General features: G+C 55.5%; 2 protein-coding genes across 2 annotated transcripts; one reads left to right on the top strand and one right to left on the bottom strand.

Moving 5' to 3' along the window:
• The first annotated feature begins 88 nt into the window (after positions 1-88).
• On the top strand, positions 89-1,218 carry COA3 (cytochrome c oxidase assembly factor 3). The gene is made up of 2 exons (XM_027094462.1): positions 89-323; positions 677-1,218. The coding sequence occupies exons 1-2, from the start codon at positions 110-112 to the stop codon at positions 781-783; spliced, it is 321 nt and encodes a 106-aa protein (XP_026950263.1). The 5' UTR covers positions 89-109; the 3' UTR covers positions 784-1,218.
• Positions 1,219-1,493: 275 nt separating this feature from the next.
• On the bottom strand, positions 1,494-17,173 carry WNK4 (WNK lysine deficient protein kinase 4). Its single transcript, XM_027094461.1, is given in 20 exon segments — positions 1,494-2,152; positions 2,260-2,357; positions 2,519-2,639; positions 2,641-2,719; positions 2,808-3,216; positions 3,701-3,761; positions 3,851-4,431; positions 4,539-4,593; positions 5,692-5,829; positions 9,209-9,325; positions 9,598-9,715; positions 9,818-9,876; positions 10,100-10,221; positions 10,453-10,717; positions 12,463-12,679; positions 12,753-12,841; positions 13,340-13,497; positions 13,803-14,023; positions 14,843-15,015; positions 16,493-17,173. Coding segments are annotated over 20 exon segments (3,696 nt in total). The 5' UTR covers positions 17,105-17,173; the 3' UTR covers positions 1,494-2,149.
• Positions 17,174-18,092: the final 919 nt, after the last annotated feature.

Here is an 18,092-nt window from a genome sequence, read left to right as displayed (position 1 = left end):
TTGTGAAAGGAAATGCGGACTACATCTCCCAGAGTTCCCTGCGGCGGCCATGGACTGCTATTCCCAGCAAGTCCCGCGCCCCGGGAACTGCGGAGGGCGGAGCGGCAACATGGCGGCGCCGGGAGCTGGAGACCCTCTGGATGCTAAGAGCGGAAAGGGCCCCCTGGCTCAGCGCATCGACCCGACGCGGGACAAACTGACTCCTGCGCAACTACATTTCATGCGGCAGGTGCAGCTCGCCCAGTGGCAGAAGATGCTGCCACAGCGGCGGACCCGGAACATCGTGACCGGCCTGAGCATTGGGGCCCTGGTGTTAGCAATTTGTATCCGTCTGGACTGTAGACTCAGGAAGACCGCATTTGGGGGCAGGAGAAAGGCAGCAGAGGCGTGTAGGAGGGCAATGTGGGGGTGGCAGAAAGAGCCCGAGCTGTGAAAGTCTTGGCTACTTGTAACGCTGAGCCAAGCTGTTTAAGTGTACCTTACTTTGTCATTTTAAAGGTGCTCTTTTAATATAATTTATTAATGATAACGGAATCAGGGTCAGGGCTCAGAAGAGCAGAGGGCAGAAGATCGAATCACTGATTTGGGAGGATGAGAGATCAACAAGGGTGGTTGAGCAAGTCTGGGAAAAGGGAATGTGCATTTTCCACGTGGTTTCCTGAACCCACCTCCCCAGATGGTTACACCTTATACTCGGTGTCCCAGGAGCGTTTCCTGGATGAGCTAGAAGATGAGGCCAAAGCTGCTCGAGCCCGAGCTCAGGAAAGGGCATCAGGACACTGATCCAGACGGGCATCCTGCATCTCCAACCTGCTGGAGTCCCTTCACATGATGCATGATGCCCCACGACCCTGTAGAAATGGAAGCCTGCTCACAGCATTGCTTTCCTTCTTACTAACTTTGGACGATGATAGAGCCCAAGTAACCACGGGTTTGTGCATTTGGCCATTGTCAAGGGAACATGCCCACCTTGCACTCACTGTGTGTGGCCACTGACTCCTTTTCCTAGTTTGTTTCCTTGTTTGAGGTGTCTGACCTTGGCTTTTCCCAAGCTTTCTGACGTTGTGGTTTATCCCCTTCAGGGTCTGGCTGGGAGGGTGGAGGACGAGAGGTGGGCTCTTAGTGGGGGTGAGGGTGGCAGCTCTGTGCAGTGTTGGAGCCTAAAGTGGGAAAAATGGGGTCAGGTTGAGAACAATAAACTGAGTCATCTCTCTCGGAGTCCAATGAGTGTGTTGGGGCTGACACTTCATGCTGGAACGCTCCACAGGCAGTAGCTGCAGCTGTGGCATGGCCCCAGGGAGCCGTAAATGTTTAACTAGAATTGCTTTTTCCATGAGATCTTTCCACCTGATTTAAGGGAGAGATCGTGGTGGGTCACTGGGCTGTTTGAGACTGAACCAGGTCTTGGGGGGAAGGAAGGTCACTCACTCTTCTGTCCTCTACCCTGAGGAACACACTACTCCAACTTTACTGCCTTTTCCCATAGAGAGAGAGAGAGAGAGAGATGAAGGATGAGGGACAAGCAGCTTTCATTCTTTTAACTTCCACTGGGGCCTGCTTGTGTAGGCCTAAGGTGGGGTCTGGGTGGACTCTTAGCTTGGTCACGTGGATTACTGACCTTGCAGTTTCCTCATGAACTGCTGGCAGGAAGCCATAAGGCTGGGCTCCACCCCTGCCTCCCGTTGTGAAACGGGAATTCCTTGTAAATCCTCCCCTGCCTTACCCTGTAAAGCTTTGTACCCAGTTCCTAAGGCCCGACATACAAATTCACCAGGTTCTAGGTTCCAGCATTTTTATTGGCTGCTACTAATTCTGGTGTGAGAACACCCCCTCCTCCTGCCCAGCTGGGAGTGTGCCTTGTAGAAGCATCCGGGCTCGGGTGGGACTGCTTAGTGGTTCACTCTTGGCTGGAGAGGTGGCAGGGATGAGGATGGTAGGCTGCAGAATTTATGCCTTCTACACACAGCAAACAGTTCCCACGTGTTTGGCTCTTCCCTGTAATGGAACGGCACTCTCCAGGCCCCTGGGGCCTCCTACTCCCTCAGTGTTGAGGTCTTCCTTGCAGAGTAGTGCTGGTCAGCAGATTCTGAGAGCACAAGCTCCACGGTGGGCCCTGGTGTGGATGAGACACATGGCTTCTGTTCGGAATTCACTGGAGGGAAAAGAAAAAGAACTGAAGAAACCTCCAGGGTGGGAGGAGGATGAAGCTGCAGCCAGTTATCATTCCCTGGGCTCTCCCTCCCTTGGGCCCGCCCTCACCATCCTGCCAACATCCCTGGCGAATGTCACCCCCTTGCTCGCCCGCTGCTCCTGGGAGCCGGTGCTGCTGCCACTCAGGGAGTTCCTTCGCATGATGCCTGGGTGCAGGATGGGGAGGGAGAGCACTGAGTGAGGGAAGGGGCCATGGGGAGAGGGGGCTAGTCCCCCCCAGACTAAGGGGCAGACCCCCAGGGCCTGAAAGAAAGATCACTAGGGACAGGTCTTCAGAAAGATGGGAGTGGGGCAACTGCTGTCTCACCAGGGCCCAGCGGCTCAGAGCGCTGCAGGCTATTGCGCCGGGAGGTGGGGAAGCTGCCCTTGGAGAGGCGGCGCTGGCGGCTAGACAGCATAGCGGCAGGGGCCACAATCCCCGGGGGGGGGCTGCTTCCCGAGCCTGCTGTACAAGTCCTCAATTTCCTGCTTCTGTAGTGTCTGTAGTGCCTCCACCTCTGACAGGTGCCTGAAGACACATCAGGAGCGTGAGAGGGCCAGCCGAACACTTTGCTCTCCCAAGTTCACCTCTTGACCTCCATCCTCCCCAGACTCACTTCTGCCGAAGACTCCGCAGCTCAGCCCAGAATTCCTCATCCTCCCCACTGCTCTCTGACTCCTCACTGCTCAGACACAGGCTGCTGTAGGAGTAGTTCATCCACACTGGGCTGGGATGGCTCAGGGGTGGAGGGCTGCCCCCCACTCGGGGTTCCTTCCCATCGTCCCCTTCCTCTTCGGCTCCAGCCCCCAGGCCCTCGGCTGCACGGTCACTTTCAGCCAGAACCTCCCTGGCCTCTGGCCCGCCTCCAGCACTATCCTCCGTGTCTGAGCTCTCCGAGGTCAGCTGAGGGGTTGGAGGCTTCAGGGAGCCAGAGAGAGTAGGGGATGTCGGTTGCAGGGGAAGAGGCTCAGCTGGTTCCTTGGATGAAGTCACTTGGAAGCGCCCAACAAGCTGGGGCTTTCCCTCTGTAGTGAGACAAGGAAGGAGTCATGGAAGAAAGAAGAGACATCAGTGGCAGGATATAAAGTGACTGAGGGACTTCCCTGGTGGTGCAGTGGTTAAGAATCTGCCGCCTGCCAATGCAGGGGACACGGGTTCAAGTCCTGGTCCGGGAAGATCCCACGTGCCACGGAGCAACTGAGCCCATGCACCACAACTACTGAGCCTGCGTTCTGGAGCCCACGAGCCACAACTGCCGAGCCTGCGTGCCACAACTACTGCAGCCCGTGCGCCTAGAGCCCGTGCTCCGCAACAAGGGAAGCCACCGCAATAAGCCCGTGCGCCATAACGAAGAGTAGCCCCCGCTCGACGCAGCTAGAGAAAAGCCTGTGCGCAGCAACGAAGACCCAACGCAGCCATAAATAAATAAATAAATTTATTTATTTATTAAAAAAAAAAAAAGTGACTGAAGATAACGGGCAGGGGAAGGTCAGTGGTCAGAGGCCTCACCTTCAGAGATGGGAGCCAGTCTGGCTTCACCCAGGAGTGGCCAACCAAGATTTGGAGAGGCCTAAAAAGTGTGGATCCATGAGTAGAGAAATGATCCAGAATGGACCCCACACACACACCCTGCAATCGTCCCTCTTGGTTCCTACTCACCTCAATCTCCATCTCAGATGTCAGAGGTGAAGGCCTCTCCTGGCCACAGGGAGCAAGGGGAGCTGGAGGGGGCAGGCTGGGCAGGGGACCAGGAAGAGCTGGCGGGGGCTGGGAAAGGAGTCCAGGGCAGGGGGACAGCAGGGACTGAGCCACAGTCATCACAGCCAGTGAGAACGCACTAGCCAGAGAGAGCAGAGGGGCTGCTGTGGTGGAGGGGACGGGAGAAGCAGAGGGACAGGGCGGAAAGGAGGGAGGAGCAAGAGTAACCTGGGAACAGCTGGGGAGGAGAGAATTCAGTGGAAACTGAGCAGATGGGACTGGAAACTGGGATGCACTGGGGGAGAATGGAAGTGGGGAGCTGGGGGGGTGTGGAGAGAGATTTGAGGAGACCTGGGGAGAAACTGGAGAGAATGAGGAGGAGCTGGGGTGACATGGGGGAGAAGTGATGGGGAAGATGGGACTTGGGAAAGCAGGAGATCCAGGAGAAAAGGGGTTTCCAGGAGACGAGGGGGTTCCAGGAGAGGATGGGGAGGTGGAGAAGGCTGCCCAGCTCCTCTGCTCTAGGGTGCTGCTCTGGAACTCTGCTGGGCAGGGAGCGGATGTTGAGATTCCCATCCTCCATTCCCTATGCCCTTCCCAGGAGCAACCCCAGGGGCTGGGATGAGTAGGGACAGAATGTAGTACATACCACTGGATGGGTCTGGGGGGTACCCTGGGAGGGCAGGCAATGGTGCTGGCTCCTCCTGAGAGAGAGAAATGTCACAGTGGGAAGAGCTGAGTCTTAGGACTCATGAACCTCTAGGAGTCCACAGATGAGTTTCAAGGGATTCAAAAGTGTATTTGAGGGACTTCCCTGGTGGTCCAGTGGTTAAGATTCCACGCTCCCAATGAAGGGGGCCCGGGTTTGATCCCTGGTCAGGGAACTAGATCCCGCATGCCGCAACTAGGATCCCGCATGCCGCAACTAAAGATCCTGCATGCTACAACGAAGATCCCGTGTGCCACAACTAAGACTGGTGCAGCCAAATAAATAAATATTTTAAAAAAACTGTATTTGAGAAATATGTAGTGGTAAAGGGGCATGATGTCTGCAACTTACTTAAATGGTTCCCCCCAAAAATGCATGCACACACACAGATAGGGGAGAGAGGAAGAGAGAATGGTAAAGCTCATGTGGCAAAACACAACTGGCAAATCTAGGCAGAGTATCTAAGAATTCTTTGTTCAATTTTTGCAACTTCTCTGTAAGTCTGAAATTTTATTTATTTATTTTTGGCCGCAGCGCAAGGCATGTGGGAATCTTAGTTCCCCAACCAGGGATCAAACCCGCGCCCCCTGCATTGGAGGTGTGGAGTCTTAACCACTGGACCACCAGGGAAGTCCCCTCTGTAAGTCTGAAATTGTTTCGAAATAATGAGTTAAAAGTATGCATTGGGGCTTCCCTGGTGGCGCAGTGGTTGAGAGTCCGCCTGCCGATGCAGGGGACACGGGTTCGTGCCCCGGTCTGGGAAGATCCCACATGCCGTGGAGCGGCTGGGCCCGTGAGCCACGGCCGCTGAGCCTGCGCGTCCGGAGCCTGTGCTCCGCAGCGGAAGAGGCCACAACAGTGAGAGGCCCGCGTACCGCAAAAAAAAAAAAAAAAAAAAAAAAAAGTATGCATTGAACACATTTTTCTAGAACAAGAGTCTGTGGCTTTCATCAGATTTCAAATGGGGGAAGAGCTATTGTTTTGGGGTCCCAGAGATGAAGACAAGTTAGATCCAAGGGGACTGGTAAGGGCAGAGAGTAATGAAACCTGGAGCAGAGTCCCTTCCCCCTGGAGGTGCCCAGAGGGGTCTGACCTGGGGGCCCAGGGGGTCTTCAGCAGCCTCCACAGGGCCAGTATCTCTCTTCAACAGGGTCTCCACTCGCTGGATAATCTCCCGAATCCGGTTCAGGAATCCAGCTCGCTCCGAGGGCAGAATGAACTCGTTATACACCTGGCGAGAGTCAGTAGGAAGGGGAAGGAGGGCTCGGTTATCCCACTCATCCCTCTCTCCCGGCCCCAGTCTTTAAAAACCAACCCTTCACCCCACGCTTGTGCTCACCACCAACCTAAAACAAGTATTTAGTAAGCATCCATTGTGTGCCAGGCACTGTGTGGCATAAGGAGAAATACAGCTTAGAGAAAAGGAGGTAACATTCACAGCATGCATGTATATACCAGATCTTTACATATCTTATCACATTTAACACCAACGACAGCTTTCTGGGGCCTACGTTAACACCGCCACTTTAGAGCTATGCTAACCAATGCTCAACGAGGTGAAGTTCAGTCTGCCCAAGATCAGGGGATTTGCACCCAGACCTGTCTAAAGCCAAAGTCTGAGTTCTTTACACTGTTGCCTCACAGGCTTTTGGACACAATTCCTCCTCTCACAGGGCTTATGAAGTATGCCCCCACAGATCCACATACACACACAGCCCCACAAAGTTAAGTAAAAATAAGGCAATAAATGGTAAAGGTAACATTCAAGTCCGCAAATGCTTACTGAGCATATACTATGTGCCAAGCATTTGCTAGGTTCTTTGAGGGAACAGGGAAGTATGAAACAAGGTCCTGGTCCTGAAGAAGCCCAAAATCTAGAGGAAGACACACACACATACGTAACTCAATAGACTGCAAGTCAGCCCATGGCAGGTAAGGCATTTTTGATTGGCATAGAGATAAAAATGCTATTCCTGGAAGGGGAAAGGGAAAGCTGCTGTTTCATGGGCAGAGATTCAGATTTGCAAGATAAAAAGGTTCCAGAGATCTGTTGCCCAACAGTGTGAATATACTTAACACTACTGAACTGTATACTTAAAAATGGTTAAGATGGTACATTTTATGTTATGTGTTTTTTAACTCAATTTTTAAAAATCCATTCTAAGAAGAAAGCAGTTCATACCACCTCAGGGGATAGGGGGAAGCTGGGATGGCTCCACAGCTGAGGCTTGAAGGATGAGTAAGAAAACCAACCCTTTATTGAGGACCTACCATGTGTGGACACTTCCCATACTTTTATCATCATTTCACCTCTTGTACATGCTGTATCACTTCTCATAGATTATATATTACATCAGAACATCTTTGCAAAATAAGTATTATCCCCTGCGTTTTACTGATGAAGTTCAGAGAGGTTAAGAAACTTGCCCAAGTTTGCCAAATTAGTAGATAACAGAGCTGAAGTCTGAACTCAGGTCTTATGTGAAAGTCCACCCTTTCCTCTGTTCCATGCTGTTCTGAGGCAGGAGAGGGCACAGCACCTTCACAGCACATTCAAAAAGGGCCCAGCACATTCACAAAATAGCGAAGACTGGAGTATAGCTGAGAGCGCTGTGAATTTTAAAGGCTGTGCTCCAGAGCTTGGACGTTACTCTGTAACCACAGGTAGCCTCTACAGATTCGGGGGCAAAAAAGCAACAAGAGGAGATCTAAGTCTCAGGAGAATTCTGCAGCAGAGGAGTGGAGGGTGGGCTGGGAAGGAGAGAAAAGAGGGCAATGGACCCTGGGTTCAGGGACAGGGTCCCTTTGGCTGTGTGGGATCTGAGTGGGGCTTGAAAGCCCAGTAGAGAAAGCTCCCAGGGCGAGACCCCCGAGGAGATGGAGCCAGAAGCTGAAAGGCACCCAAGCCTCTTCAGAGGACCATTCAGAAACCAGTGTGGCTGGAGGAAAGATTCTTGAAGGGTTGAGTGGCTTGACAGAAGTTGAGAAGCCTGCACGCCAGGTGATAGTTTGTCTCTGTCCCCGACACAAGCTGAATGACATGATGGAGGAGAAGCTTTAGAGAGAGTTCCTGAAGTCTGACGTTTCTTCCATTCCCTTCCCTCTTTCATCCCAGAGGCTGGCATCCACTGCCCCCACTCCACTGAAACCGGTCTCCCACAAAGACCTCCTCCTGACAAAAGCCAGTGTGGTCTTGCCTCAGGCTTCACCCTATGCCTCCTTGAAACAATCTCCTTATCTGGAGCTCCTCCTACCTCTCAGGCTCCATCTCTGTCCTTCGATGACCTATCCCCACCCCCCCATTCCACAACTGGGGGTATCCACTAAGACAAACCTCTACGCCTCAGGCTTTGCAGGCCCACCTTGTCTCATGCTCAACTCTGCTGAGACCCCCAGATCCACCGCTCTCTCCAGCCCCGTATTCTCTCCTATAGAGGATCTTATCTTGCCTGTCTCTGTCATTCAAGCTCATGATGATCCCTAAAAAAAAAAACAAGCCTACTTTCATTTTCTAACTTCCTCTCTCCTTTGATGGCCTATTGCCATTAGTTCCTCTAAGCTACAACTCGCCCTTGATATCCCCTCTCCCTAACTCCCTCTCATATCAACTCAGCAAATATTTATTGACCATCTACTATGTACACTGTACCATGTCAATAGATTACTGGATTACAGAGCAATTTATTTTCCCAAAATACCCTCAGATTCACCCCTTTTCTTCCTCCTCCCCCATAATCCATTCTCTCCTTGGACCACATCCGGCTTCTTGTATCCACCTGCCAACTGGATTCCCTACCCCCAACCCTCTCCCACATCCCACAGCAGAACAGTCTTGTTAAAACCTACTCTCACCATGTTACACTCTAACTCTTAAGACTGTCTGTGATCTGGACTCAACCTCACTTCCACAACTCTCCTACAGGAACCCTTTTCTTTTTGGATTTTTTAAAAATTGAAGTATAGTTGGTTTACAATGTTGTGTTAATTTTTGCTGTACAGCAAAGTGATTCAGTTATACATATATACACATTCTTTTTTTTCATATTCTTTTCCATTATGGTTTATTACAGGACATTGAATATAGTTCTCTGTGCTATACAGTAGGACCTTGTTGCTTCCTACAGGAACTCTTCCAATGACAAAGTCTCCTCATGAAGCCCTCCTAGCCCCATATTTCAAGGCACTCCGTATATCCATGCCTTTCCTTTGCCATACCTCCACTGGACATGCCCTTTCCACTCTTCACTGCCATTCTGACCCATCTGTCAAGACCTCACGGAAGTCCTACCTCTTCCCCTGCTGCCCCCAACCCATCCTTTACTTACAGCCACAGTATCACGTGTCTAGCATGCACTTCACTGCACTTATGTATACCCTATGTTACTCTCAAATTGCTCCAGCTGAGGATCCGAACCTCACTGGATAAACAGAAACCTCCCCCCAAACAAGGGCAGAGATATCTTCAGTGTCACTGTGCTGAGGGCCAACGAGCTTTAAAACCCTTTTGCTGTTGGATGGGGTGGGGGTGGGGAGTTCAGCAACAGGGGACATCAGGAAGGAGACTCTTGTCCCAGATCCAAAGACTCTGTCTTCATCTCTCTCCCCCTCACCATGGCAGCTGCAATCTCTTCCGGGCTGTCCCCGTCCAGATCAAATCGGAAGGTCACCATCTTGCTGTTGTGCGTCTGTAGCTGGCACTCAACCACTCTGTCATTCTGGTCTGAGACCTTCAGAGTCAAAAGTCAGCAGAGGGAGGAGGTCAAGCTCTCTGTCTTCATCACGTGTCCCCGTCCCACTCCAACCAAATGACGGTGGCCAGACTGGAACTGGAGAGAGGCAGATTCTGCCAACGTAGTCTTGTATTCAAAACATGTCTGGCTGACTCTTGGGTACCAGTAGCACACTGCTTCTCCCCCTTTCTGGCTAACCTCCCCTATCCCTCGGACAGTTCCCTCCAGGCCCTGTAGCTTATTCCCCAACACCTGTGCCCCTTCCTTACACTTGTGACCCGAAGCCGGGATCGGGGTCTGCGCCGGAGGTTTTTCCCTGGGGGTCTCCTCATCTGTTCCATCCCTTCTCCCATGTCACTAAGGCCTGATGCTGCATCTGAGGCATAGCTGGAAAAAAAAGGAAGGGAAGACAGGAGTGTCAGAGTGGACACTGGGAGCCCAGAGCTCCATATATTTCACCCTAACACCCCAACTCAGACCAGAACTTACCTGTCTCCAGGGGAAAAGTCATTGCCAGGGCCAGAACGTGGAATGGATAGGGCAAAAGCCTGAAATAGGATATGGGTTCATGAGGTCGGGGGAGGAAAATTGTTGGACTCCAGGGAGATGGTGTCAAGGGTGCTGGGGTACTTGGCAGAGGGAATTAGGAAGAGGACAAGAGGGGTGGATTTCCAAGGACATGGGGCCATGTCAGGGGTTTGGGTTTTACAGTACGGGAGACAGGTCATAGGATTGGAATGGCTGGGAGCCCCCCATGTGACCCCCTCTCACCGAGGGCAGGCAGAGATGGGACTCAGCGGGGCAGGATGGCACGCCCCTAGGGGGCTGAAGGGCAGGGTCTGAGGCATCCAGGAAGCCGGAGGAGCTGAGGTAGCCATCAGTCTCGCAATCCGCTGGTGGGGAGGGAGGGGATCAAAAAGTGGAAATAAAGGGGAGTGGTGGCCAAGGAGGGAGGCTGCCTGAGCAAGGAGGGGCCTGGAGCTGTGGCAGAGTTCTTTCCCAGAAGGAGCTATGGCTGGATGTGGAAGGCTGGGTAAGTGACAATGCTGTTGGCTTGAACTTCTGGGTAGGGGGCAGAGGCCAAGGGTTCTGGGACCTGGGTCCCAAGGTCAGAGGTGACTTACAGGTGGTAGATGAGTAGCTGGCATGGCGGAAGAGGAAGGGCTGGTGCTGGTCTGCCTCTGGCTCCTCGGGTTCAGGGGGGAAGACACTGGAGGGGGCTGGAGTCATGGGGACAGCTGCTGGTAGGGGCCCTGGCGCTGGGGGGAAGGCCGCCAACTCCTTAGCTTTGCGCAGCTTCTCACGCTTTCGCTGGATGGCAGCAACCCGTTCACGCACTGCACGGGCCACCGGCTGGTAATCGGCTTCGCACACTAAACCCAGGGCCACCTGGAGTTGGGAGGGTGAGGAGCACAGTTTGAGATGAGATTCCCCCTCCCCCAGCAAGGACCCATCATGACACCTTCTTGAGGCCTCCAGTACATGGGAGAAAGGGAACCAACATTTATTGATTATCCACTGTGTCCATTAACTGGCAGCTCTTCACATTGTCAACATTAAATCCTTCCAGCAACCTTCTGAGGTAGGTCTTATCAGCCCCATTTTAGAAATAAGTAAACTAAGTGACCAGTTCATGGTTATACAGTAAGTCAATTGCTCTTGGGGGCTGGGAGACACTTGGCAATATCTGGAGACATTGTTAGTTGTCACACTTAGGGGTAGGTACCACTGGCATCTACTGAGTAGATGTTAGGGATTCTTCTCAATATCCTACAATGCACACAGTACAGTCTCCCAAACAAAGCTGTCAGTAGTGTCAAGATCAAGAACCTCTGTATGTAATGGATCAGGATCCGATCCCAGGTCAGGTTTGAGCTATGCTTCGGAGACCCGCTCCTATGCCATATTTCAAACACATTCTCAGGTTCCTGACCCAGACCCACCAAGAGATGCTTCCCACCCTTTCAACTGCATTTTTTTTTTTTTTGCAGTACGCGGGCCTCTCACTGTTGTGGCCTCTCCCGCTGCGGAGCACAGGCTCCGGACGCGCAGGCTCAGCAGCCATGGCTCACGGGCCCAGCCGCTCTGCAGCATGTGGGATCTTCCCGGACCGGGGCACGAACCCGTGTCCCCTGCATCGGCAGGCGGACTCTCAACCACTGCGCCACCAGGGAAGCCCTCAACTGCATTTTTCTATCAAGAATTTCATACTCTTTCCCTTCCCCCCTCAGGCCTTCCAAGACCAGCCCCACATCTCTGTCTCTCCTGGCCACCAGCTTCTGTTCATCATGTCCTTATTCATTTCAACAACAAGCTTTGCTGGGCATGTAAAGGCGGTGGGGCAGGGTGATCTGACCTAAAATCTGAACATCCTGGGCCAGTTCTGCCCTTAACTTGCTTGGGACCTTGTACAAGATATTCAACCTCTCTGAGCTTTTATTTCCTCATCAATAAATCGGGATAATGTCACTCCATGCAGGGTTGGTAACAACCATCAAATGCATGGGAAAGGGCTCTAGGCTGTGTACAGATGTGGGTGATTAACAAGCTCCCACCACGTGCTAAGCACCCTCAGGGATAGAAAAACCAATACACACAGTCCCTGCCCCCAAGACTTTATAGTCTAGTGTAAGAGAAAGACAGGAATGTATCCTGGTATAAAACAAGACCAATGGGAGCCTCTCCAGTAATGGAGGACCTGCTGAAGTGGGAAAAAAGCATTTAATTTTGACTCTAGAGGGGACAGGCTTTCTGAAATGGATGGTTCTGGGCATGAAGGAAGATCGAGAAAAAGACATGGGGGGGATGGGGGATGAAAAAGGAAAAAGAAGATAAGCTGGAGAGAAGGGCATTTCAGGAAACCCGGATCAGTAGGAAGTAAAACAGGGAGGTGGAAGGACCCAAGGCTGGAAAAGGAAATCTCCAACTTGTGGAGAACACTAGGTGTGCATGCGAGTGGGGTGCGTTAAGGCCAGAGCTGCAGGGTGACCCTTGCGGGAGATGCCGAGAGGGCTGGCTTGAGCCCCCCTCCCACCACCCAGGCACCCCTCCAGCGAGGCACTGGCCCCTCCAGTCGACGTCCAAACGCCCCTCACATGCCCAGCCGCAGGGCAGGCAGTCTGTCCTCCGCTCACCATCTCCTGCGCCACCTCCTCGGCTGCGTCCCGACCCAGCTGGAACAAGAACTCAATGGCCTGGTTGTCCCGGCGGCGCCCCCCTCTCCGCGCGTCCTCCATGCGCAGCCAGAGCTTGAGGTCTGGCTTCTCTCCGTCGTCCTCCTCCGCCAGCTCCACGTGGACGCCGCGCTCCTCGCGGAAGAAGGCGTGAGCCAGAAGGTCCTGGATGGTGAACCTGAGGGCGGCGCCACCGTGAGCCGAGCCCCACCGCCGCCCGCCCCCACCCCCATCCTGCCCCTTCCACCCACCTCTCGTTCTTATCCGTGCGGATGCAGCCTTCAATAATCTCCTTCACCTCGGGCATCTTCACTTTGTAGAAGCTGTTCGGCTTTGTGCCCTGAGGAATGGGGTTGCATGAGGCCTCCCGCCCTCTGCGCCCCAGCTCTCTGCTTGACACACCCGCCCCTGCCCGAGGCAGCAGGGCGTGCAGACGCAAAAGCACCGCGACTGCTACTAGAAGATGTGATTTCAAATCCCAGTCCCCCCACGTATCGACAGTGTGACCTTGAACAAGTCTCTCGCTGAGCCAGTGTCCTCATTTGTAAAACGCAGGGCAGAACATTTGCCCTGCTCACCCCGCGGGGCAGCAGGAAGGATTTCACATCGATTGGATGTGAAATCGTTTGTAAGCTCTAGGGAGCGCTACACACGACATTATTCTAAATAGCTTGTATTGGAGGGGACTTGGGTGCATCCAATATCCTTCAGTGTTCACCAGGGCGTCTTTATGTCCAGCCTGTTTTCATTAAGGGAAAGGGCACTGACCGCGGGGTGGCTGGAGCAGGAAAAGTGTAAAGGGGACCTGTAATTCCCTCTCCTCCCTGCCCCCTCTCACCGAAGTGACCTTGCGGTAGATTTGCGCGGCATTCTGGCACTCAGAGTAAGGGTACTCCGAGGTAGCCATCTCCAGCATGCACATGCCAAACGCGTACACGTCCACGGCCTCATCGTATTTTTCCTCGTACATCTCCGGGGCCATGAACTCCGGGGTCCCTGTAGGATCCACAGCAGGTGTCAGGCTGCAGTGCCTCCTTTATGGCTTCGTCCCTCCCCTCGAGCGTACAAGAGGCTAGGCAGCTCTGGAGTGCAAGTGACCGACCCTCCCCGTCCTGTGTGTGTGAGGGTGGGGGATTGGGGGAGGGGTGTGGGGAAGAGGGAATGCCATAGGTCTCCCCATCTTCCCTGTGGTCTTCTACCTCCGTGGATCCCGAAAGACACTGCTAGGGGGAGGGGGTCCCCAGGCTCTCTCCTGACATGGGGGAGGGCAAGAATGGCAAGGACCCCCGGGAGGGACGCACCGATGACGCTCTTGGCGAAGGAGGCGCGTTTGAGCGTGGCCAGGCCCAGGTCTCCAATCTTAACGGAGCCTGTAGGGCCCGTGATAAAGACGTTGTCACACTTGAGATCCCGGTGCAGGATGGGGGGTACCCGGGAGTGTAGGAAATGGAGCCCCCGAAGGATTTGGCGGCTCCAGCGCTGAAGGACTCGCGGCTTCATCTCGCGGAACCGCCTCAGGTATCTGGGGGAGGGCGCAGAGCCACGGTCTTGGTGGGGGACGTATAGGCTGGGGAGGGAGACCACCACTGGGAAGTTCCCCGTAGCCCCACCCACTCCCCCGCCTTCGCATCTTTTGCCAGCCTCTCCTAGCCTAGATCCGCGCCAGTCCTCAAGCAGAAACGCAGTCGGGAGTGTGGTAGGTAGACAGGAGGTTACAAAACGGGGGTCGGGCGGTAAATGCACAGACAGGGCCGACCCCAAGGTGCTGTGGAAGTGCCAGAAGGGATAACTAACTGCCCCGGGCGTGGGGGAGGGCTCCAGAGAGGAAATAACTTTTATGTTGAGTCTTGAAGGATAAATAGGCGTTCAAGGGTGAAAATGGGAAGGGATGAAGACTTTCCAGGTAGAAGAGACACCCCGTGCTCAAAGGCACGGAGACAGCAAGTGATGGGCCAGGGTGCGAGGAGCTGCTGGGAATTTGGTTTCTCTGGAACGCAGGCTGGATCCTATAAGGACTTTGTGAGCAGTCCTTAGAGAGTGTGGACTTTATCCTGAGGGCAGTGGGAAAACTCGAAAGGGTTTTAAGGAGAGAAGTGACAGTGCCAGATCTCTGCAGGCTGCAGGAAGATAGGATAGCTTGCAGAGGAGAGAGGCAGCGTGGGGGAAGACTCCTTAGGGGGCAGCTGAGGCCTCCAGACGCTCAAGAGAGGAGGATGAGAGATAGTGAGCCTGGTTTGGGACCTGCGTGTAGCGTTTGAGGAGGCTGGGCTCCTCCAGAAGCAGTGGAGACCTCCCACCACCAGTCCTCCCACCAACTCCCGCCACCAGGCGCAGAGCTCACGTCTTGAGCGTGCCCGAGGTCATGAGTTCGGTGACCAGCACGATGCAAACCTGGCCCCTCAGCACCGACTTCCACGAGTCGTAGAAGCGGACGATGTTGGGGTGCTGCAGCCCCTTGAGCATCTCCACCTCCTCCGAGAATCGCTGCCGCTCCACTCGAGACAGTTTCCGAGTCTGTGGGGTAGGGGGTGGGGGTCACAGTCACATCAGGCCCAGGACCCCCACGGAGAGGGGGGATGGGAGCACATGGAGCAGGGCTGAGGGAGAAGTGAGGGTAGGAGCCAGCGGATGGGGCTGGGTGGGTGGGATCATTTGTCCACTGACTGTAGATCCCTAATTCCCAGTGTGCCCCCCTGGGCTGCTCCAAGGACACACCCACCATGGGCCTGGGGCCGCCCCTTGGACCCCCGCCTGGACACAAGCGCTTTTATGCAGCCCTGTCCAGGAGCCCTGAAGTCAATAGCGCCTTTGTAGCCGCCCAGGCCGGCCATAGGGTGGGAGGGGACGCCCAGGGGCTGGCAGCGGGCAGGCAGCAGGCGGGCAGCAGGCGGACGGCAGGCAGAGAATTGGGGCCGGCAAGGGGATTGGCCTCAGAAACTGGGAACTGCTAGATCCAGGCAGGAGGCAGGAGGGCTGCAGAGGGAGGTACAGAGTAACAGACAAAGGATCCAGGACCAGGTGCCAGGAAACTGCCCCCTGCCCCATGGCTGTCTCGCCTCCCCCATCTCCCTCCTCCACCACCCCCCCCCCACCCCAGTTTGGCCGCCTTGCCTTGCCTGGCTTAGAGCCTGGGGCGCGGCACTGGCAGGCGCAAGGGGCAAGCCCAGTGCCAGGGCTGGAGGGGAGGACCCTTCCCCCAGGCCCTGTCCCCCCAGTCTGAATCCAAAGCTGCTAGCTCAGACTTAACTGGGTTCTTCCCCTATGGGAAGAAGGTCCTTCAAACCAGCATACCCCTAAAGTCTATGGGGTTCAGCACCTTTAGATCTGAGAAAGGAGAGCTCAGGTAGGCAGCGGGATGAGGGGCAGGACTGGACTCAGGCCAGGGCTGGAGCTCCCTGTCTCCCCTCCCCCAGCTGTGGAGAAGTCCAGAAGTCTGACTGCTTCAGAAGGGGCGTGGGAGGGCCCCATCCTGCCACAATAGCCCTAAATCATCTGGAAGTGGAGAGGACCCTGCCTCAGCTGCTGGCCTCCATCATTCCAGCCTCCTAATCTGCAAAGAGCCAGGGTGAGGGAGCAGGGGGACCAGGGTCACACTGAGGGTCTCAGGACTTAGGGGGAAGGGAGAGGAAGGGAAGAGATAGTAGGTAACCACTGCAGGAAAGTGGTGAGGCCAACCACCTCTCAGGTCTGAACTGGCTCCCTACCCGATTTCCCATCCTATTTCCCACCTCTCAGGGTTGAGTACAGAGCCCGTAAAGTGAGAATGTCTAAATCCATAGGGGAGCCACCATACACCACCTGCCTCAGTTTCTCCTTCTGCAGCCCGGAATCAGCCAGGTCCATGGATCATCAGAACAAGGGGGACAAGAGTGTCTGGATATTTGACTGGAAAAATACATCCCTCTTGCTGCTGTCCCCTGGGTCTCCCATCCCAAGACCTCCAAAGGGTCCTCCCATCCCGTGGCGTCACCGAGGGGGCTCCCAGCCGCACCTGCAGCTCACACCAGGCCACCTCCACCGTGGTGTCGGTGTCCAGCCCTCGATACACCGTCTTGAACGAGCCACGTCCAATCTCGATGTCAAACTTGAGGTATCGGCCGTCCGGGGACGTTGCCACAGCCTGAGTCTCCGTGTCCTCCTTTTCCTCCTGCTCCCGCCGCCGCTCCCGGGCCGCCGCCTCGGTGATCCTCGGCGGTTCCCGGGGCCCCGACCCTCCTGCGGAGCCCGCGAGTTCCGGACGCTCGGAGTCTGCGGCCTTCACCGGGGCGCCCGCGGTCCACGTGTCCTCAGTGGGCTCTTCAGAGCTAGGCTGTGGGCTCATTGCGGGGCCGGAACCAGCGGAGTCCGGAGGAGCAGGGGGCTCCGGAACGGGTGAGACTGGCTGGGACCAAGAGCTCAGCAGCCCCAAGTCGACTGAGCTGCGGCGGCTGAGACGGGAGGAGCGCGGCCGGGTCTCAGCCTTCCCGGAGAAGCGGCGCGCCCGGCGAGGGGGCCCGAGGCGGGGGGGCCCCGCCGCGGCCAGAGGCGGCGGGGGCCGCAGGGCCAGGTCGGCCTCCGCCTGGGACATAGGGACCTCGGTCTCTGGGGCCGGCGGTGCCAGCATGAGGAAGGGCCGGGCGCCGCAGGGCGGTAAGCCGGGCGGCTGCGGAGGCGGCGGCTTGACAGAAGTACTGGCTGGGTGCGCAGCGCTCCGCCTGAGCTACTGGGGCCCCAGCCCAGGGTCGCCTGCCCCGCAGCCACGCCCCGACACGCCCCCCGACACGCCCTACTCCCCCAGAGCCGCCCCCTCGGAACCACGAGCGCAGTGGAGCCCGTGGCGCAGCCCCTCACCTCGGCCACCGCCCCGCCCCCGGCTGCTGGCCCTCCTCCCCCTGGCCTCCCGGAGAACCCGCCCTCAGTCTCATTCCGAAGCCGGAGCCGGGTGCGAGGCGGCGGTGTGTCCTCCCGCACTACGAGTGCGCAAACCTGTCTGGGGGAACACAGTACTGGGACAGGAAGATGAAAAGTGACTGCGGCTCCCTGGCCCTAGAAAGGGGGGTGGTGAGGAGGAGGCTACCACCAGCCTGCACGACCCAGATAAGGTAGCGCCACCCCCTCCTAATCGTCGGGAATGGCCCCAGGCCGACAATACAGAGGTCAATGGAAAGATCTGGTTTTCTCCGACGTCGCAGTTCCCAGTCCCTCCGGGCTGCACAGGGACGGGTGTGTGCACCCCAAAGCCAGCCCCTCCCCCAAACCAAGGACCAGGTCACCCATCCTCTCCACCTCCCCACCTTGACCGCATCCTGGCCGGAGTGGCTGTTTTTGCTCTGTGGGCTCTCCTTCCTCCCCGTCTGTTTGCCGAAGTTTCTACTAAACCGAAGTCCATATCCGGTTTACTCCCCCTCAGCTCCCCTTGGCCTCAGCTACCCCACCCAGAGCAGATGGATGGAGGGAGGGGCTTCAGAGTAGTTCAGGACTTCCACGGGGAGATGGTGAGGGAGGGGGAAGTCGTTAAGCTACTCCATTTTAGAGACAGAAAGCAGTCTGTCCGCAAGCTGTGTGCCATCGGCACTCCCCCGCACAGCCCACCCGGCAGATGTAAAACCACA

Source organism: Aethalodelphis obliquidens, unplaced genomic scaffold (genome assembly GCF_003676395.1).
Source record: "Aethalodelphis obliquidens isolate GAN/ISIS:26980383/991018 unplaced genomic scaffold, ASM367639v1 scaffold89, whole genome shotgun sequence".
NCBI classification, from domain to species: Eukaryota; Metazoa; Chordata; class Mammalia; order Artiodactyla; family Delphinidae; genus Aethalodelphis; species Aethalodelphis obliquidens.
The sequence above is the reverse complement of the archived record's forward strand: the minus strand, read 5'-3'. Positions and strand labels throughout refer to the sequence as shown.

Bases quoted from the DNA above. Each gene is read 5' to 3' on its own strand.
- COA3 (XM_027094462.1), top strand. From the start codon at position 110: ATGGCGGCGCCGGGAGCTGGAGACCCTCTGGATGCTAAGAGCGGAAAG. The intron at 324-676 runs GTATCCGTCTGG...CCACCTCCCCAG, and splicing joins GGCCCTGGTGTTAGCAATTT to ATGGTTACACCTTATACTCG.